Genomic DNA, 16,553 nt, shown 5'->3' on the forward strand with positions numbered 1-16,553 from the left:
AGTCTGTTAATTTAACAGAGGGGTAGCAAGGTTACAGAGCAATGAAACTCATGGGAAGCTGGTGGAAGGGGTGCTGGTGGAGAAGGAGCCAGCGGGATGCTCTGTGGCATTGATTTGCCGTTTGGGAGCCACCGGGCCAGCTGAACATTGGCTCAGCTGGGAGCTGCACACAGGAATGGAAAAGAAAGAGGCAGATCCCACAAATACTCCTACTAGCGAGTAAGTTTTCCCCATTGACTTTAGTAGAATTATTTTCTTAGAATGACCTTTTTCTCGGTGTAACTTTGGCCCAGATCGGGACGCATAGGAGTGCTCTGAACGGGAGTTGGATGTTGTGTAAGACCCTTCCCCAAGCCCCTCCTCTGAAACGCTGCTGGACTGTCCCTTTTTCGGGCCTTACAGTGGCTTCTGCCGGCACCTCTTTGCTGGGCTGGGCTTCCCTGGCAGACCCCTGGCTGAGCTGTCAGGGTCCCAGCTCAGCTGGGGGTCCGCCATATCCAACTCCTCTCAGCCAGGCATAAATACAAATCGGATTGCACCCTTAGTCTCTTGTAGCAAAACCAACAAAGATCCCAGTGGCACCTTGAAGACTAGCAAATTATTTATGGTATTTCAGTCCACTTCATCAGATGCATCCTCATACAGATACATGCATAGTTTAATAAATGTTTTGTTGTGTCATCATTCTACAGATGGAACTATCACCTTGCAATTTGTTGTCTGTGAAAATCATACAAATAAAAAATCTACGAAAGGCAGATCTATGTGAGTATCCTGGAAACATTCGCTTCCAACAGGGATCCTGTACAGCAGAATTGCCCAGACATGACACATTCACATGGGGATAATACAGCAACACTGCTGCTCCAGTGTAGGGACACAGGAGTGTAGAGAAGCTACTAAGATTATGAAGTTTATTATTCATTTCTTTATTTTATTAATTTAATTTACTCTTTCAAAGAGTAAATTGTGGAGATTGATAAAAAGGAACATCACACGAATGCCATAAAACCCACAAACTATACATCCCAGAGATTTTTGCACTGGAAACTTCACGTTGTTAATGCTTTCAGTCTTAAGGTTGGAGGAACAATCCTTCCCTTTGAGGCAGTACCCTATTGCTGCTCTGAAAGGTAAGTTTTGGGAAACAGGAAGGGAGTGAGGGTAACTCAGAATGACCCAAATCTATTTACAAGCCCAGATGAAATTCAAAGGGATTTTGGCTCAGATTATAAAAAGTTAATTATTTCTGAATTGTGTTGGTTCATTTCCAAACAGCTCCATGGCACTTTGAAAAAAACACAAAACAAAACCCTCTCCAAAATCTCTTTGAACATAAGAGAATAGAAAAAAATGAGTGTATGTACCATGGTGGTTCTTCCTTCAATTATGATAATCTGTACTCAGTCCTTCATGTCAGGAGTGATATGATCTGTATGTTCATTCATATAGAAGAGAAGTGTTTTGACCAGGGGATTTATTGTTCTGCCTCCCTTTATAAGGGCTGCTTGGGGAGCAACATTCCCAAGCAGCTCTTGCGCAGGGTGTCTATCCTCTATACAAGCACCAAATCAAATGATCTGACTGAAGTACTTTGAGCTCCTATCACAACATCTGTAGGCAGCCTGTGTTAATATTTTGAATCATAGTATGTGCAAAATAAGCTACAGAGGCAAATAGCTGGACTACATCTTGCAAAAGCTGTGATGCTATATTATAATTTGAATAGACAGATGCTGTCTGGTGGTCAGGAGGGCAATGATTTTCAGAGCATCTCAGTCACATAGACGGCACAATGCAGGTGGAGATAAAGGAGCTGGATAAGGGAATGAGAGGAGTTTATATCAAAACTATAGATCAGATTGAACTTCTGCCATTTGTGCTCATCCATAGGGAGTGCTCAGTGCTGGGATATCACTTCCCCATTAAAGAAGGAGAGCTCTCTGGCAAAAGAGGTTTCTTTACCCAGAAACAACCATACTTGCAGGGCCCCGTGTGACGTCCTTCCCTGGTTCTCCCTGTCAGGTTCCCACCTGCTTGTGGCTACTGCCTTTCACTAGGCACCACCAGTCCGGACCGTCCTTTATATGGTTTCTCACTCCGCTCTAGCACAGATCTCACTAGATCCCCCTGCTAGGCAGCACCACCAGTCACGTCCTATAACCAATACTCCCAGAGACTTTGCCTGAGTCTCTCTCTAGCTGGTTACTTTTGTGACTGCATGCTTATGCTGTTCCCAACCCCCTTGTATCTTTATAGATAACGCATACAACTCTGGGTTGCTCTGGATACTTGAATTGTTATTATTCCTCCCTTCACCGCTGCCACCATTAGATACTGTTTCTGTTCAGCCTTGGTAATTACCTTGCCCTCCCTTCTGGTATGTATATCCCCCAGCCAAGGATCAGGCCTTTGGTAAACCAAATAAGTATTTATTAAATATCAGAAATAACAAGATTAGTTTTAGAATGTTTCACAAGCGTATGGTTTCATCTATTCCTGTTTTGTACTTGACTTGTTATTAATCAGAACTCCAACTCCCTCTTTCTCCACACTCCCAACATCCACCACCAAACACCTTCTTCTCCACCCTACTAACATCCACCCAGATTCAACTGTCATTCTTCCATTTATACTCCCAGCCATTCAAACGCTCAGCCAACCATCCAGCATTCTACTGCTCATGTACTCCCCCCTCCTCTTTCACTCCACTTACCATATGTCTTCTATATAAACAGCACTTACCATATTTACACTACAAGCAGGAACATCACATTTCCCCCCCCCTTAAAATAACAGCAAAGTATTATTCCTGCTCTAGGATTCATACGACGCGTTAACAATAAAAAACAAGTCTCTTTGGGGAAAATGTCTTTTTTTTTGCACCCACGTCTGGGTCACGTCACTGCAGTCCCGGCCACCTGCCTTGAAAGTCCATCGGCCAGTACATTGTCCTTGCCTTTTATGAACTTGAAGTCCACCTGGTAATCTTGTAGAGCCCAGGACCACCTCTGCAGCATAGTGTTATGATTTTTCATAGTCTGTAACCATAACAATGCTCGATGATCCGTCGTCACTGTAAATCTTCATCCCCACACGTATGGGCGCAACTTGCTCAGTCTCCACACGACCGCTAGGCACTCCTTTTGGACCGACGAATAATTCTTCTCCCTCGATGTCAACTTGTGACTAAGATACGCCACTGGATGTCTGGTGCCTCCTCTCTCTTGTAGCAAGACGACTCCCAGCGCTAGCTCCGACGCATCCGTAGCCACGATGAATGGTTGCTCGTAATCTGGTGCTATTAATACAGGCCCTTGGCACAAGGCTTGCTTCAGAAGGTCAAAAGCCTTTTGACATTCATCCGTCCACACCACACGCTCAGCACACTTTTTCCTTGTTAGCTCATGCAAGGGGGTTGCAATTTCCCCAAAATCTTTTACAAATTTACGGTAAAAACCAGCCACACCTAGAAATGCCCTAACTTGTTTCTTAGTTAAGGGGATGGGCCACGATTGTATTGCCTCAACTTTGCTCCATAAGGGGGTTATTTTCCCACTCCCCACCTTATGTCCTAAATAGATCACTTCATTCAACCCAAACTGGCATTTCTTGGCTTTTATTGTTAGCCTTGCTTTCTTAAATGCCTCTAATACTGCTGTCAGGTGTTGGACATGCTCAGGCACCGACCTGCTGAAAATGGCCACATCATCTATATAGGCCACTGCGAAATCTGACATGCCTCGCAACACAGTATTAATTAGTCTCTGAAATGAACTTGGTGAGTTCCTTAGTCCCATGGGTAAAGTCACAAACTCATATAACCCATCTGGTGTGCTGAAGGCAGTTTTGGCTCTGGATTGCTCGTCTAATTCCATCTGCCAAAATCCTTTACACAGATCTATGGTAGAGATAATGGTTGCTGCTCCCAATAGCTCTAACATTGCGTCCACCCTAGGCATAGGATACACATCTGGGACAGTAATTTTATTGATTAAATGATAATCAATACAAAACCTTGTGGTTCCATCTTTTTTCGGAACCAGTACAATACTTGAGGCCCAGGGACTGATGGATTCCCTGATCACTCCTAGTTCCAACATGTCTTCAACCTCCTTTCTAATTTCATTCAAAACTTTCCCATTCACACGGTACGGAACAGATCTGATTGGGGCATGATTTCCAGTATCAATTGAATGTCTGGCTATACTGGTTCGGCCAGGTTTATTGCTGAAGAGATCCCCATAATTTTTTAAAACTCTTAGAATCTCTTTCTTGACTTCTTCCTTCACCTCCTCCGACCATTCCAATTGATCTACCCCTCCTTTTGCTTTGCTTTCCTGTACCAAATCTTGAAGTTCAGGCTCACTTCCCTCAGGGAATAAGGTAACTTGCAACACCTTTGCATCCCTGGTGTGATAAGGTTTCAACATATTTACATGAACCACTTTATGCTTTTTTAATTGGGCTGTGGTTATCACATACGTCACTGTGTCAAGCTTTTCCCTTATGGTATATGGTCCCTCCCAGTTGGCCTGTAATTTATCGTGTTTCCTGGGTATGAATGCCATAACCATATCTCCCACATCATACACACGTTCTCTGGCTGTTCTATCATACCAGTAACTTTGCTTCAAACTTGCATCCTTATCCAGCTCTTCCCAGAACTGCTCTGCCTCTTCACTAGAGACCATTCGATACAGTTTAAACTCTCTTGATGTTTTCCCCACCCAGCCAGTTCTATTGCAGGCAAAGTGATCTGCCAACTCTGTGACCTCTTGAACAGATGTAGGGGAACGGTCTTTGACAAGGAGCCTTATTTCTGGTGGTAACTGATGGTATAATTGATCCAGTATCATGAGGCTTTTCACCTCTTCCACTGACTGAGCTTTGGCACTTCCCACCCACTTTCCAAATATGTCCATCAATTTTGCTCCCAGTTCAACAAAAGACCTCCCTGCTTGGATCTGACAGTTTCGAAATAACTTCCTAAAGTAGTCAGGTCCCAGTCTGAATCTTTTGTACACTGCCTCTTTAAACTCGGCATATGTGACGGGCCTGTCTGAGGGGAAATATTGGTATACCTCTGCCAATTCCCCTTTGATCAGATTTGATAAATATTGCATATATTTATCCTCCGGTAGCCCCCACATCTGAGCTGCCTTTTCGAAGGTGTTGAGGTAAATCTGTGGGTCTTGTCCAGAGCTTGGAAAAGTTACTTTTTTGAACTACAACTCCCATCAGCCCAATCCAGTGGCCATGCTGGCTGGGGCTGATGGGAGTTGTAGTTCAAAAAAGTAACTTTTCCAAGCTCTGGTCTTGTCCAGGTTCAAACACCGCAAAATCTTTTGGTGTAACCTTTATTTTGGTTTCATTTCTGTCCTTTCTTGTTTCATCAGAATGAAACTTCTCTCTTTCAAATTTTAACTTTTCCACCTGTATCTCAGCATCCAATGCTCGTTGCTTCTCCCTCTCCTCAAACCCCATTCTCATCCTTTCAGTATCCATTCTTATTCTCTCAATTTCCAACTCCCGCTGTTTTTCCTTCTCTACACCTTCCATCCTCAATCTCTCAGTTTCCAACTTTAACTTCTCTCTCAAATACTCTATATAAGCGGGATTGCTTGAGTACCCTTCTGGGTTCTCTTCTCTGACAGGTTGTTTTTGTTGAACAGATGCGAATGCTATCAATGCTACTCGCAATTCATCTACCCCTTTACCCTCGTGAGGTAAATTGAATGTTATGCACTTCTCCACCAGCTCCTCTCTTTTCATCTTTATATATTCAGCCATGTTTTTAGGAGTTCACTCACACTTTGCCACACACTCTTTGCCAGTCACTCTCACAAGTAATCTTTATTTGTTATTTCTTTTAGCCACACCACTTTTAGGGACTCTCTATTGTTCGTATCCCACTGCTACAGCCACCACATGTGACGCCCTTCCCTGGTTCTCCCTGTCAGGTTCCCACCTGCTTGTGGCTACTGCCTTTCACTAGGCACCACCAGGGATACCACCAGTCTGGACCATCCTTTATATGGTTTCTCACTCCGCTTGGTGGTTACAGAAGCAATGATTACTATGAGTAAGCTCAGACATGGAAATGATGTAGCCCACACGGCGCCCTCCAGAAGTCGTTAGTCTTCAACTCCCATCATTCCTGACCAGTGACCATGCTAGTTGCAGCTGATGGGAAGTGAAGCCCAAGCACCACTATGCTGGCTACCTCTGTTCTGATTTGTTGCAAATCTGATCCATAAAAAATGATTGCTTCTTTTTTTTCTTTTTTAAATGCAGAGTGGTTTATGAATTCTGAAATAAATTACATAAGTAAGTGTTAAAACCACTGGAACAAAAACTGGTCTTGTGTGTGTGTGTTGTTTGTGTGTTGTTTGTGTGTTGTGTGTGTGTTGTGTGTGTGTGTGTAAGAGCAGTATGTGAATGGTGTCCATGAGTAAAGTCAATAGATGTGGTGGTGTTTAAAAAGAAATGTTCTTTTTTCTATTAATCAAATATCAATCAAGTGTATATTATCATAAAAGCACATAAACACAACAAATATGATAGACACCATAAATATAAAAATAGACTTCTTCTAAGAACTGCTATTTTGGTAATGCTGGGCTAAAGCAGGTGGATGCTTTCCATGGAATGCCTCCAACAAGAGTACCCCCTTTGCAGCAATTTTTCCGTTCCCCCCCCCAGTTATTGGGCTGGGGGAGGGGTAGAACTGCATGGAAAAGGAAACCCTGGAACATATTCAGGCAACACACACCCTATGTATCTGGCATTCAAGTGGTAGTTTTATTTTAAGCTTCTTTGCAGCTGATGTATTGATGGCCCTATCTTAACAATTGAACTTGGGATCTTTTGCATGCAAGACAAATGCTGTACCACTGAGCTACAGCCCTTCCCCTTCTACTTTTGTCTGTTCTGAATTTTCCAACATCCCACTTCATTGAATGGCCCCAAGTTTTAGTTTTATGAGAGGGCAGGACAAAACTGTTCCACTTGCCTTGAAGAAGATACAACATTAGTGCAACCCACCCTGCACTTATGTGATGTCACAGATTTTTATGATATAAATCTTAGCATAGATGAGCACAGAGATGGGATACAATTAAGAAGTGACTTGGTTTCCATGTATTCTCTTGTTGTAAACATTGTGTGGTTATGACAATGGTAAATATTAAAGTTTAGTGATTTAATGTAGCCTAAGAATGCTGCTTAAACTCACCCTTTTTAAAACAGTTAGCCAGTTGGATTGCTATGTGAGCTTGTTCCTGCCAACGGCTTCATTTGAAAGGGCCCAGACCAAGACTATTAAGGATTGTAAGAACCCAAAGTGGAATGAAACCTTCTGCTTCAGGATACAGAATCGGGTCAAAGTAAGGCACAAAGTCAATGATTAATAATTTGTCTGAACTCTTCAGCCATGTTTAGACTACTGTTTTCCCAAGTTATCAGCTACACAGGGCTTTCAGCACAAATAATTGTTCAGGTATGGAGGATAAGAAGAGTTAGTTATTAACAGAGCAATCCTAAGTATAGGGAGCTGGCAAAATCTACACCAGTTTAACTTAAACCAGCATAAATTACCCATATTCCAAACTCTGTTCAGGAGCAGGGCTACTGCTGGGTGAAGCAGGCCTGAGCCTGGCAGAGGGAAAACAAGCCTTTAAAATAGAGTTTAATTTACACCACCCTTTTTGCTGGCATAAGTTCCACCAGGTTGCCAGGTCACTTGACTGAGCTGAAAGAGGTTTGGAATGGGTATAAGTCTCTCTTTGCCCTGTCCTGTACCTGGATCACTTCTTCTTCTTCTTTTTGGATTTAAGATGACATAAGTTCTGCTGGCTTAAATTCCATTGTCCGAGCCCAGCATAGTCCCAGTTCAGCTGGGTTGAGGGATTTACACCTATGTATTCCCAGATGAGCTAGGATGTTGCACAGGCTGAGCTGCCCAAGATCTGCTTATTCCAAACTCACAGATCCTGGTAGATCATGGGTTTGGATTGCTCCCTATGTAGTGGCGTGCAGGCCCTATCATGGTCCTATCATCAGAATGATGCAGCTGCCTTAGGCAGTAGATGTTGGGGTGTAGGGAGTGGTGGTGAGGTATTGGAGGACAGAGTCATTTGTGCCATGCAGGGGTGTGCAGCCCTCTGTGCTAGGGCTGGAGAATGAGGTGAATTGGGGTGGTTTTACTCTTCCATAAGTGGAACCATTATAAAGTAAAAGTAAAAAAAGTAAAATTTAATTTTTGTGTCGCCTATCTGGCCGAAGCCACTCTAGGCAACGTACATAGTAAAATTAATAAAATACAATATAAATACAGAATAAAATACAATGCAGTCAACCATAACCATTTTAAATAGCAGCAGTATAAAACAATGTAGGGCAATCAATAAACAATTTAAAACAATCATAGAAAAATTAGCCCACTTTGAATCAAGTCAGGGCGCCCATAAAGCCTTGTGTTGCTCTCTCTGTTTTTCTGGACTCTTTCCTTTTCTGTACACTCTATCTCTATGAGGTTCTATGTCTCGTGTCTCTCTGTTCTAAGTCCATGGGCTTCACAAGATGTGAAGCTGTCTAAAAGCTGCCTGTGGAGCATTGAAGAACTCTGAATGATTTTTGTTTATTTATTATTTATTTATTTTAAAAAAATTCTATCCTGCCCTTCTACCTTATAATAGGGCACTCAGGGCAACTTACAATGAAACTGAACATGTACATAATAAAATTGTACACAATAAAGATCACAAAAACATTAAAATAAATTAAAATACATAAAATCAATGTCAGGCTCTACCCACAGTCCCTCCCAAAGGCACTCCGGAACAAGATCGTTCTTAGAAGTCTCCAGAAAACCATCAGGGAAGGAGTAGAGTGGGCTTCTTGGGGTAGGGTATTCCAAAGCTTGGGGGCCACAGCTGAAAAGACTCTCTCCCGTGTGCCTGTCAGTCTAACATCTTTCATTCCAGGCACACAGAGGAGACCAGAGGAAGATTATCTTAAATCCCGGGCAAGTACATATGGGCGTAAGCGGTCCCTAAGGTATATTGGTCCAAGGCTGTTTAGGGCTTTAAATGTCAGAACCAGAACTTTGAATTGGGCCCGGAAACAAATTGGGAGCCAGTGGAGTCTATAAAGCACAGGGGTTATATGCTCCCTGCGCAGTGCTCCAGTTAACGTTCTGGCTGCTGCATTTTGAACCAACTGTAATTTTCAGACCATTTTCAAAGGCAGCCCCACATAGAGTGCGTTACAGTAATCAAGCCTCGATGTCACCAATGCATATGTCACTGTAGCCAAGTCAACCGCTTCCAGGAACGGATGCAGCTGGTAGACCATTTTGAGCTGGCCAAAAGCACTCCTGGCTACCGCAGCCACCTGATATTCAATCAGCAAGGCAGGATCCAGGAGGACTCCCAAACTGCAGACCTGCTCCTTCAAGGGGAGTGCAACCCTATCCCTGGCGCAGTTTTCCCCTTGACCAGCAACACTTCTGTCTTGTCTGAATTAAGTTTCAGTTTGTTAGCCCACATCTAGCCCTTCACAGCCTCCAAGCACCCTCTCTGCGATCAGGTGGTAGGGAGAGATAGAGCTGAGTGTCATCAGCATATTTATGACATTGTACTCCAAATCTCCGGATGACCTCTCCCAGCAGTTTCATATAAATGTTAAAGAGCATGGGAGACATAATGGAACCTGCAGTACCTCATAGGCCAATGGCCAGGGGGTCGAGCAGTAGTCTCCCAGCATCACTTTATGGGTTTTGTCCATCAGGTAGTATTGAAGCCACCATAAAACAGTGCCTCCCAATCCCATCCCAGCTAGATGGCCCAGAAGGATACCATGGTCGATCGTATCGAAGGCTGCCAAGAGGCTCAGCAGCACCAACAGGGATGCACTCCCCTGTCTTATGCCCCGTGTAGGTCATCAAGCAGGGTGACCAAGGCAGTCTCTGTCCCATGACCAGGGCTGAAGCCTGATTGAAAAGGGTCTAGATAGTCTGATTCATCCAGGAAAACTTGGAGTTGAGCAGCCACTACCTTCTCAATCACCTTGCCCAAAAAGGGGAGATTAGAGACTGGGCAGAAATTGTTAAGATCCGCAGGGTCTAACAAACGCTTCTTTAGCAAAGGTCATATCAGAGCCTCCTTCAACAATGTTGGCATAGAACCTTCCCTTAGGGAGGTGTTAATTAAATATGCCGACCAGTCAACCACTCCCACTCTGGCAGATTTAATTAACCAGGATGTGCAAGGGTCAAGAGAACAAGTAGTGACCCTTGATTCTTCCAGAATCCTGTCCACAACCTCAGGCTTTACAAGCTGAAGCCTCGGGGGCATCTGGCACAACTGTAGTTAATGAAGAGTCCAAGTCAGTCCGAATGAGAGCAATTTTATCTTCAAAGTGCCTCACAAACATGTCACAAAGACTCATAGTCCAATATAGGGCCAGAGTCCGAAAGATCCCGGACCACCCGGAAAGTGCCGGATGACACTGAACAGACGCAATGGTGGCAGAGAAGTGAACTTTCTTCACTGCCACTCTGCCACATGATAGGCTTGAAAATGAGCTCTAGCTTGTGTTTGGTTGGAAGCAGATTGAGTTTTTCTCCATCATCACTCTAGCCTTTGTCCCTGCCATTGCATCACGCCCAAGGTTTGAGTAAACCAAGGTGTATTACAGGCCTTCCCTGGTGGGAGAGGGCGCTTTGGAGCAATAGTGTCCACCGCCCGGGTCACCTCCATATTCCAGAGATTGACCAGGACTTCGGCAGTATCGTCAGCCATGCTGGGAATATCCCCCAGAGCATTCAGGAAACCATCTGGATCCATGAGTCTCCAGGGGCAGACCATCTTAATCAGCCCTTCACCCCTGCAAAGGTTACCGGGGGCACATAGTCTAAACCTTGTCAGGTGGTGATCTTTCCATGACAACGGAGTCACTAAGAATCTCCCCACCCTCAGATCACCTTCTTCCTGTCCTGAACAAAACACAAGATCAAGTGTGTGTCCTGCCACATGCGTTGGTCCAGATGATATTAGAGACAGTCCCATGGTTGTCATGGCAGCCATGAAGACCTGAGCCGGACTTGTGAGTCTAACCTCAGCAAGTATGTTGAAGTCACCCAGGACAATCAGCCTTGGAACTCCAACACCAATGCCAAGACCAGCTCCACCAGCTCAGGAGGGAGAGTTTTGGGTAGTGGAATGGGCAGTATACCAACAGAACCCCCACTCTGTCTCCCTGATCCAACACCAGGCACACACATTCAAAGCCAGAAGTGTTAGGGACAGGGTACCTGACAGGAGATAGATTCCCCGCAGACAGTTGCGACCCCACCTCTCCATCTCCTGGATCTAGGCTGCTGGAGTGCCACAAAACTTGGTGGGCAGAGCTGGGAGAGACCTACTCTGCTTTGGTCATTTAGGCAGGCTTCGGTAATACAAGCAAGCTCAGTGTATTCATCCAGGATTAAATCCTGAATTAAAGTATTTTTATTAGTCACTGACCTTGCATTCATCAGCAAGACAGTAAGATCCAGGGAGTTCCCAGCATAGCCACCACTGTCCCAGAGGTTGGAAGGGGGACCAGAAGGGATGCAAGCACAAAGATGTCTTGTATCCCTTCCCCTGTATCGGCCAGTCTGCCTGCCACCACTATTATGTCCTGCCCAATATTACCTCAGTGGCAGGCTCCTGACTACGCCTACCCCGACACATGTTAAAAGGAGCCTGATACTGAAAAATTAAAAATAAGTTAAAACAAATGAATAGAGGTGGCTCTTATGAAGGAGAGGTCTCTGCCCCACCCTCTGGCAGTTGTTCTCTCCCTCGTTAGCCCCAAGTGGCTTCAGCTGGCACCCAAGGGAGTAGGCCTTGCAGGGAGTAAGGGCTGACACCCGAGGAAGCCTGCAGATAGAGTTTTGCAGGAAGCCACAGCAGCAAGGTGTAGGTTCTGCTGGGTTTCTCTCACCTTCCTCAGGGCTTGCCTTGGCTAAAGGTGGCTCTTATGAAGAGGCTATCTTTGTCACTGCTGTTTTGTGGTTAAAGCAGAGAAGTGGAGAATTTTTTAAATTTTGTTTTAGAAACTAAGGGGTAGAGAATAGAAACTTGCCTATGTTCAGGAAGTCATATTTAAACCATGGACTCCAAGACTCATAAATCCACTTTTTAAGTGAATGCACCAGACTGATGCCATAAATCAAGGGGAGGGGGCAGAAGGTAGATTAGGAAGTACTGGTAGATTAACAACAAGTCATCTACTTTTGAAATCCTAAGCAGGCAGCAAATTTATGAGATTTATTGAGCCTCTGGTGGGCCATGCTAAATGGCAGCTGGATCACGAGTTGGGCAACCCCAAATCTACCAGTAAATACTTAGGTGGGAAACAATAGAAATTGTGCCTATATAGGCCAAAAGTGTGTCTAGGAAAAGAAATGGTTTATGCCAGAGGCTTGGTTGGCAACAACTCATCCCAAGGACATTTATCTATTTCTCAAAGAGCAGGTACATCATTGCGGACCTAAACTGCTTCAGTTCAATGACAACTGACAGGGAACATAAAAGATGGACTCAACACAGTTGCTTACCGTAAGATACTACAGATATGTGTGCCATGTTGTTGTTGTTAATAATATAATTTATATATCACATTTTAAAAGGCTCATTGTGATTTATGTACAAAATACAATTTGATACAAAATTACAAAAAAAATAAATGAACAGCCAAAATCAAAATGATCATACACAATTTCTGAACCAATAATCAAAAGACTCCACTTCCTCAATGTGTTAGTCTTTAAGATGCCACCAGATAAGCTGTTGTTTTATCTGTGGGTTCATGGTGTAAACCAAAGTTAAACTATAAGATTCAACATCTCATTCATATTTGAAAGATAGCTTATGTCAATTTCATAACCACATACCATCCTTATCCTTTTCCCAGGGGTATCTCGTGGCTCCATGTTAGTGGAGCAGTGGAATCTGCACTGGGTTTTACTCTGAACTTTCAAGGAGTTGTCCAAGGGGCTGAAACTAATTCCCCAAAACCATCAGACTAAAACCTGGAGTAGATTCTGCTGCCCCACTAACATGGAGTCACTAGGTGCCACTGCTTTTCTGTCTTCCTTTCTAACATATAGAGTGAATACACTGACATCTGAAGCTTCCTGTAGTTCTTTGTTGACCAGAAGCAAGGCTTGATGACTAACTTTGTTTCCCTTCTCAGAATGTTTTAGAGATGACAGTTCACGATGCCAACAACTGCCTTGTGGATGGCCATCTCCTCACTATTTTCTTTGATGTTTCTAAAATCCAGCTTGGAGAAACAGTTCACATCACAATTCCATTGGATCCAAAAGTAAGAAGGTAGAACTGGAGGCCACTGGGAGGATATTATTAACAAGTGAAATCACTGCAAGGAATTACTGGGGGGAAGGCAAGGGCAAGTGGGTTTGTGTAGGTAACACATTGGAGTCTTTCAGCTCCAGACTTCCTCACCCCCTTCAAGCAAGGAAGGCAAGTAGGGATGGAAGGATCTGAATTTCAGTTCCCTCTGTTTCTCATTTTTCCAATCTTAAATTCAGTTCTCCACATTTCTGCAGAAATTTGCTATTTTTTTTAAAAAAAATCTCATGTAAATTTTTCAGTATTTTAGTGCAAGTTTCTCCTAATAAACACATACAGAGTTTTGACTAACATACACATGTTGCAAGCAATTTCTCCTAATGTAATACATTTTGTATGTTACTTGCAGATTCCATGTATGTTACTTGCAGATACCATGGACTGCGAAAAACACAAATAATTGGATGTTAGAACAAATTACACCAGAACTATCACTAGAAGCTAAAATGATGAAACTGAGGTTATCATACTTTGGACACATAATGAGAAGACATGTTGTTGTTGTTGTTATGTGCCTTCAAGTCAATTACGACTTATGGCGACCCTATGAATCAGTGACCTCCAATAGCATCTGTCATGAACCACTCTGTTCAGAGCTTGTAAGTTCAGGTCTGTGGCTTCCTTTATGGAATCAATCCATCTCTTGTTTGGCCTTCATCTTTTTTCTACTCCCTTCTCTTTTTCCCAGCATTATGGTCTTTTCTAGTGAATCCTGTCTTCCCATTATGTGTCCAAAGAGATTGAAGCCTTACCCAAATCTGAAGTTGAAAGGTGGAGGCAGGCAGCCAAGAAAGGGCTAGAAGCTCTACACAAAAGTAAAACTTGGACACTGACCAAGCTTCCTCAAGAAAGAAAAGCTGCAGGCTACAAGAGGAAATTCAAGAAAAAGCCAGATGCTAAAGGAAGTGCTGAGAGATACATAAGAACATAAAAGCCTGCTGGATCAGGCCAGTGGCTCATCTAGTCCAGCATCCTGTTCTCACAGTGGCCAACCAGGTGCCTGGGGGAAGCCCGCAAGCAGGACCCGAGTGCAAGAACACTCTCCCCTCCTGAGGCTTCTGGCAACTGGTTTTCAGAAGCATGCTGCCTCTGACTAGGGTGGCACAGCACAGCCATCATGGCTAGTAGCCGTTGATAGCCCTGTCCTCCATGAATTTGTCTAATCTTCTTTTAAAGCCGTCCAAGCTGGTGGCCATTACTGCGTCTTGTGGGAGCAAATTCCATAGTTTAACTATGCGCTGAGTAAAGAAGTACTTCCTTTTGTCTGTCCTGAATCTTCCAACATTCAGCTTCTTTGAATGTCCACGAGTTCTAATATTATGAGAGAGGGAGAAAAACTTTTCTCTATCCACTTTCTCAATGCCATGCATAATTTTATACACTTCTATCATGTCTCCTCTGACCCGCCTTTTCTCTAAACTAAAAAGCCCCAAATGCTGCAACCTTTCCTCATGAGGGAGTCGCTCCATCCCCTTGATCATTCTGGTTGCCCTCTTCTGAACCTTTTCCAACTCTGTAATATCCTTTTTGAGATGAGGCGACCAGAACTGTACACAGTATTCCAAATGTGGCCGCACCATAGATTTATACAACGGCATGATGATATCAGCTGTTTTATTTTCAATACCTTTCCTAATTAGCCCTAGCATGGAATTTGCCTTTTTCACAGCTGCCACACAATGGGTCATTTTCATCGTGCTGTCCACTACAACCCCAAGGTCTCTCTCCTGGTCGGTCACCGCCAGTTCAGACCCCATGAGCGTATATGTGAAATTAAGATTTTTTGCTCCAATATGCATAATTTTACACTTGTTTATATTGAATTGCATTTGCCATTTTTCCGCCCATTCACTCAGTTTGGAGAGGTCTTTTTGGAGCTCTTCGCAATCTCTTTTTGTTTTAACAACCCTGAACAATTTAGTATCATCAGCAAACTTGGCCACTTCACTGCTCACTCCTAATTCTAGGTCATTAATGAACAAGTTGAAAAGTACAGGTCCCAATACCGATCCTTGAGGGACTCCACTTTCTACAGCCCTCTGTTGGGAGAACTGTCCGTTTATTCCTACTCTCTGCTTTCTGCTTCTTAACCAATTCCTTATCCACAAGAGGACCTCTCCTCTTCTTCCATGACTGCTAAGCTTCCTCAGAAGTCTTTGGTGAGGTACCTTGTCAAACGCTTTTTGAAAGTCTAAGTACACTATGTCCACTGGATCACCTACAAGACAAGCCATCAGAAAATGTCTTTATATCAATACTGTTACCAGGCCAGATATGGTGGTAGCGGTGGGATACTTGTGCAGAAAAACCAGCTTGCCAACCAAGAAGGACTGGGAAGCAATCAAGGATGCAACAGACTCATGGAGTCAGAAGGGGTGAGTTCATGGACCAAGCACATAGATGTGAAGCACCATTTCATTAGAGATATCTACTGCAGAGGACTACTCAAGATGGAGTATTGTCCAACAGAAGACATGACTGCAGATGCTCTCAAGAAGGCGTTGGGCAAAGTCAGACATTGCAAGCTGTGAGACAAGATGAACCTTGTGGGCTGAACCAAACACTCATTGAGAAGGGGTGTTGGAAGTGGGGCAAGAGCAACTCCTGTTTTGTTCTTTTGTTTATGTTCCAGAAGGGAGATAGAGTTAGGGTCCTCCAGATGGATAGGCTTGATTACCTTTACCTGTGATGCTCTGACTGACTTCCTTCCATCTCTAGACTGATATGTCTTAGGGAAGCTTATCTGCCTCTCCTCCTTCTGCCCTTTCCTCTCTTCTCATCTTCGACTGTCCGAGAGAGAGGAGACACCTTTGTCTCTGCTCTCTCTCTCCTAAGCCATGAGAGCAACTCCCAACCCCGGGCGTTCCACCTCCAACTTAGTTAGAACTAGGTATGCCTTTCTATCTACTATGTATTTCTATAAATAAAGTAGCTTTTCTTATTTTACTGTCTTAAGTCTCAGTGATCTCAATGCAGGGTAAAAGCCTGCTACTTAGGTAGAGGCACACACTGGCACACACACATTTACACAACAACAATGCTTACACCTAGGCGTGGGGAAAAACTCATTCCGTTAGCATTTGAATGTGAACCTACCCAATTCATTCTTCCTGTAACAATATATGGACT

The 16,553-nt window shown here is 43.7% G+C and overlaps 1 protein-coding gene across 6 annotated transcripts in view; it reads left to right on the plus strand.

Annotated features, from left to right (window-relative positions):
* Window positions 1-16,553, plus strand: part of LOC133377366 (cytosolic phospholipase A2 epsilon-like) — a 76,459-nt gene that overhangs the window by 8,764 nt on the left and 51,142 nt on the right. For 2 of the 6 annotated variants that reach the window (XM_061611326.1, XM_061611325.1), the window contains exons 2-4: window positions 693-765; window positions 7,252-7,388; window positions 13,246-13,377. In XM_061611326.1, coding sequence (XP_061467310.1) covers window positions 693-765; window positions 7,252-7,388; window positions 13,246-13,377 — 342 coding nt within the window. Of the gene's footprint in view, window positions 1-692; window positions 766-1,057; window positions 1,134-2,135; window positions 2,381-7,251; window positions 7,389-13,245; window positions 13,378-16,553 lie in introns of those variants that run through there. The other 4 variants (XM_061611329.1, XM_061611328.1, XM_061611330.1 and 1 more) reach the window with 4 other exon arrangements.

The sequence above is a fragment of the Rhineura floridana genome, chromosome 2 (assembly GCF_030035675.1).
Source record: "Rhineura floridana isolate rRhiFlo1 chromosome 2, rRhiFlo1.hap2, whole genome shotgun sequence".
Taxonomy (NCBI): domain Eukaryota; kingdom Metazoa; phylum Chordata; class Lepidosauria; order Squamata; family Rhineuridae; genus Rhineura; species Rhineura floridana.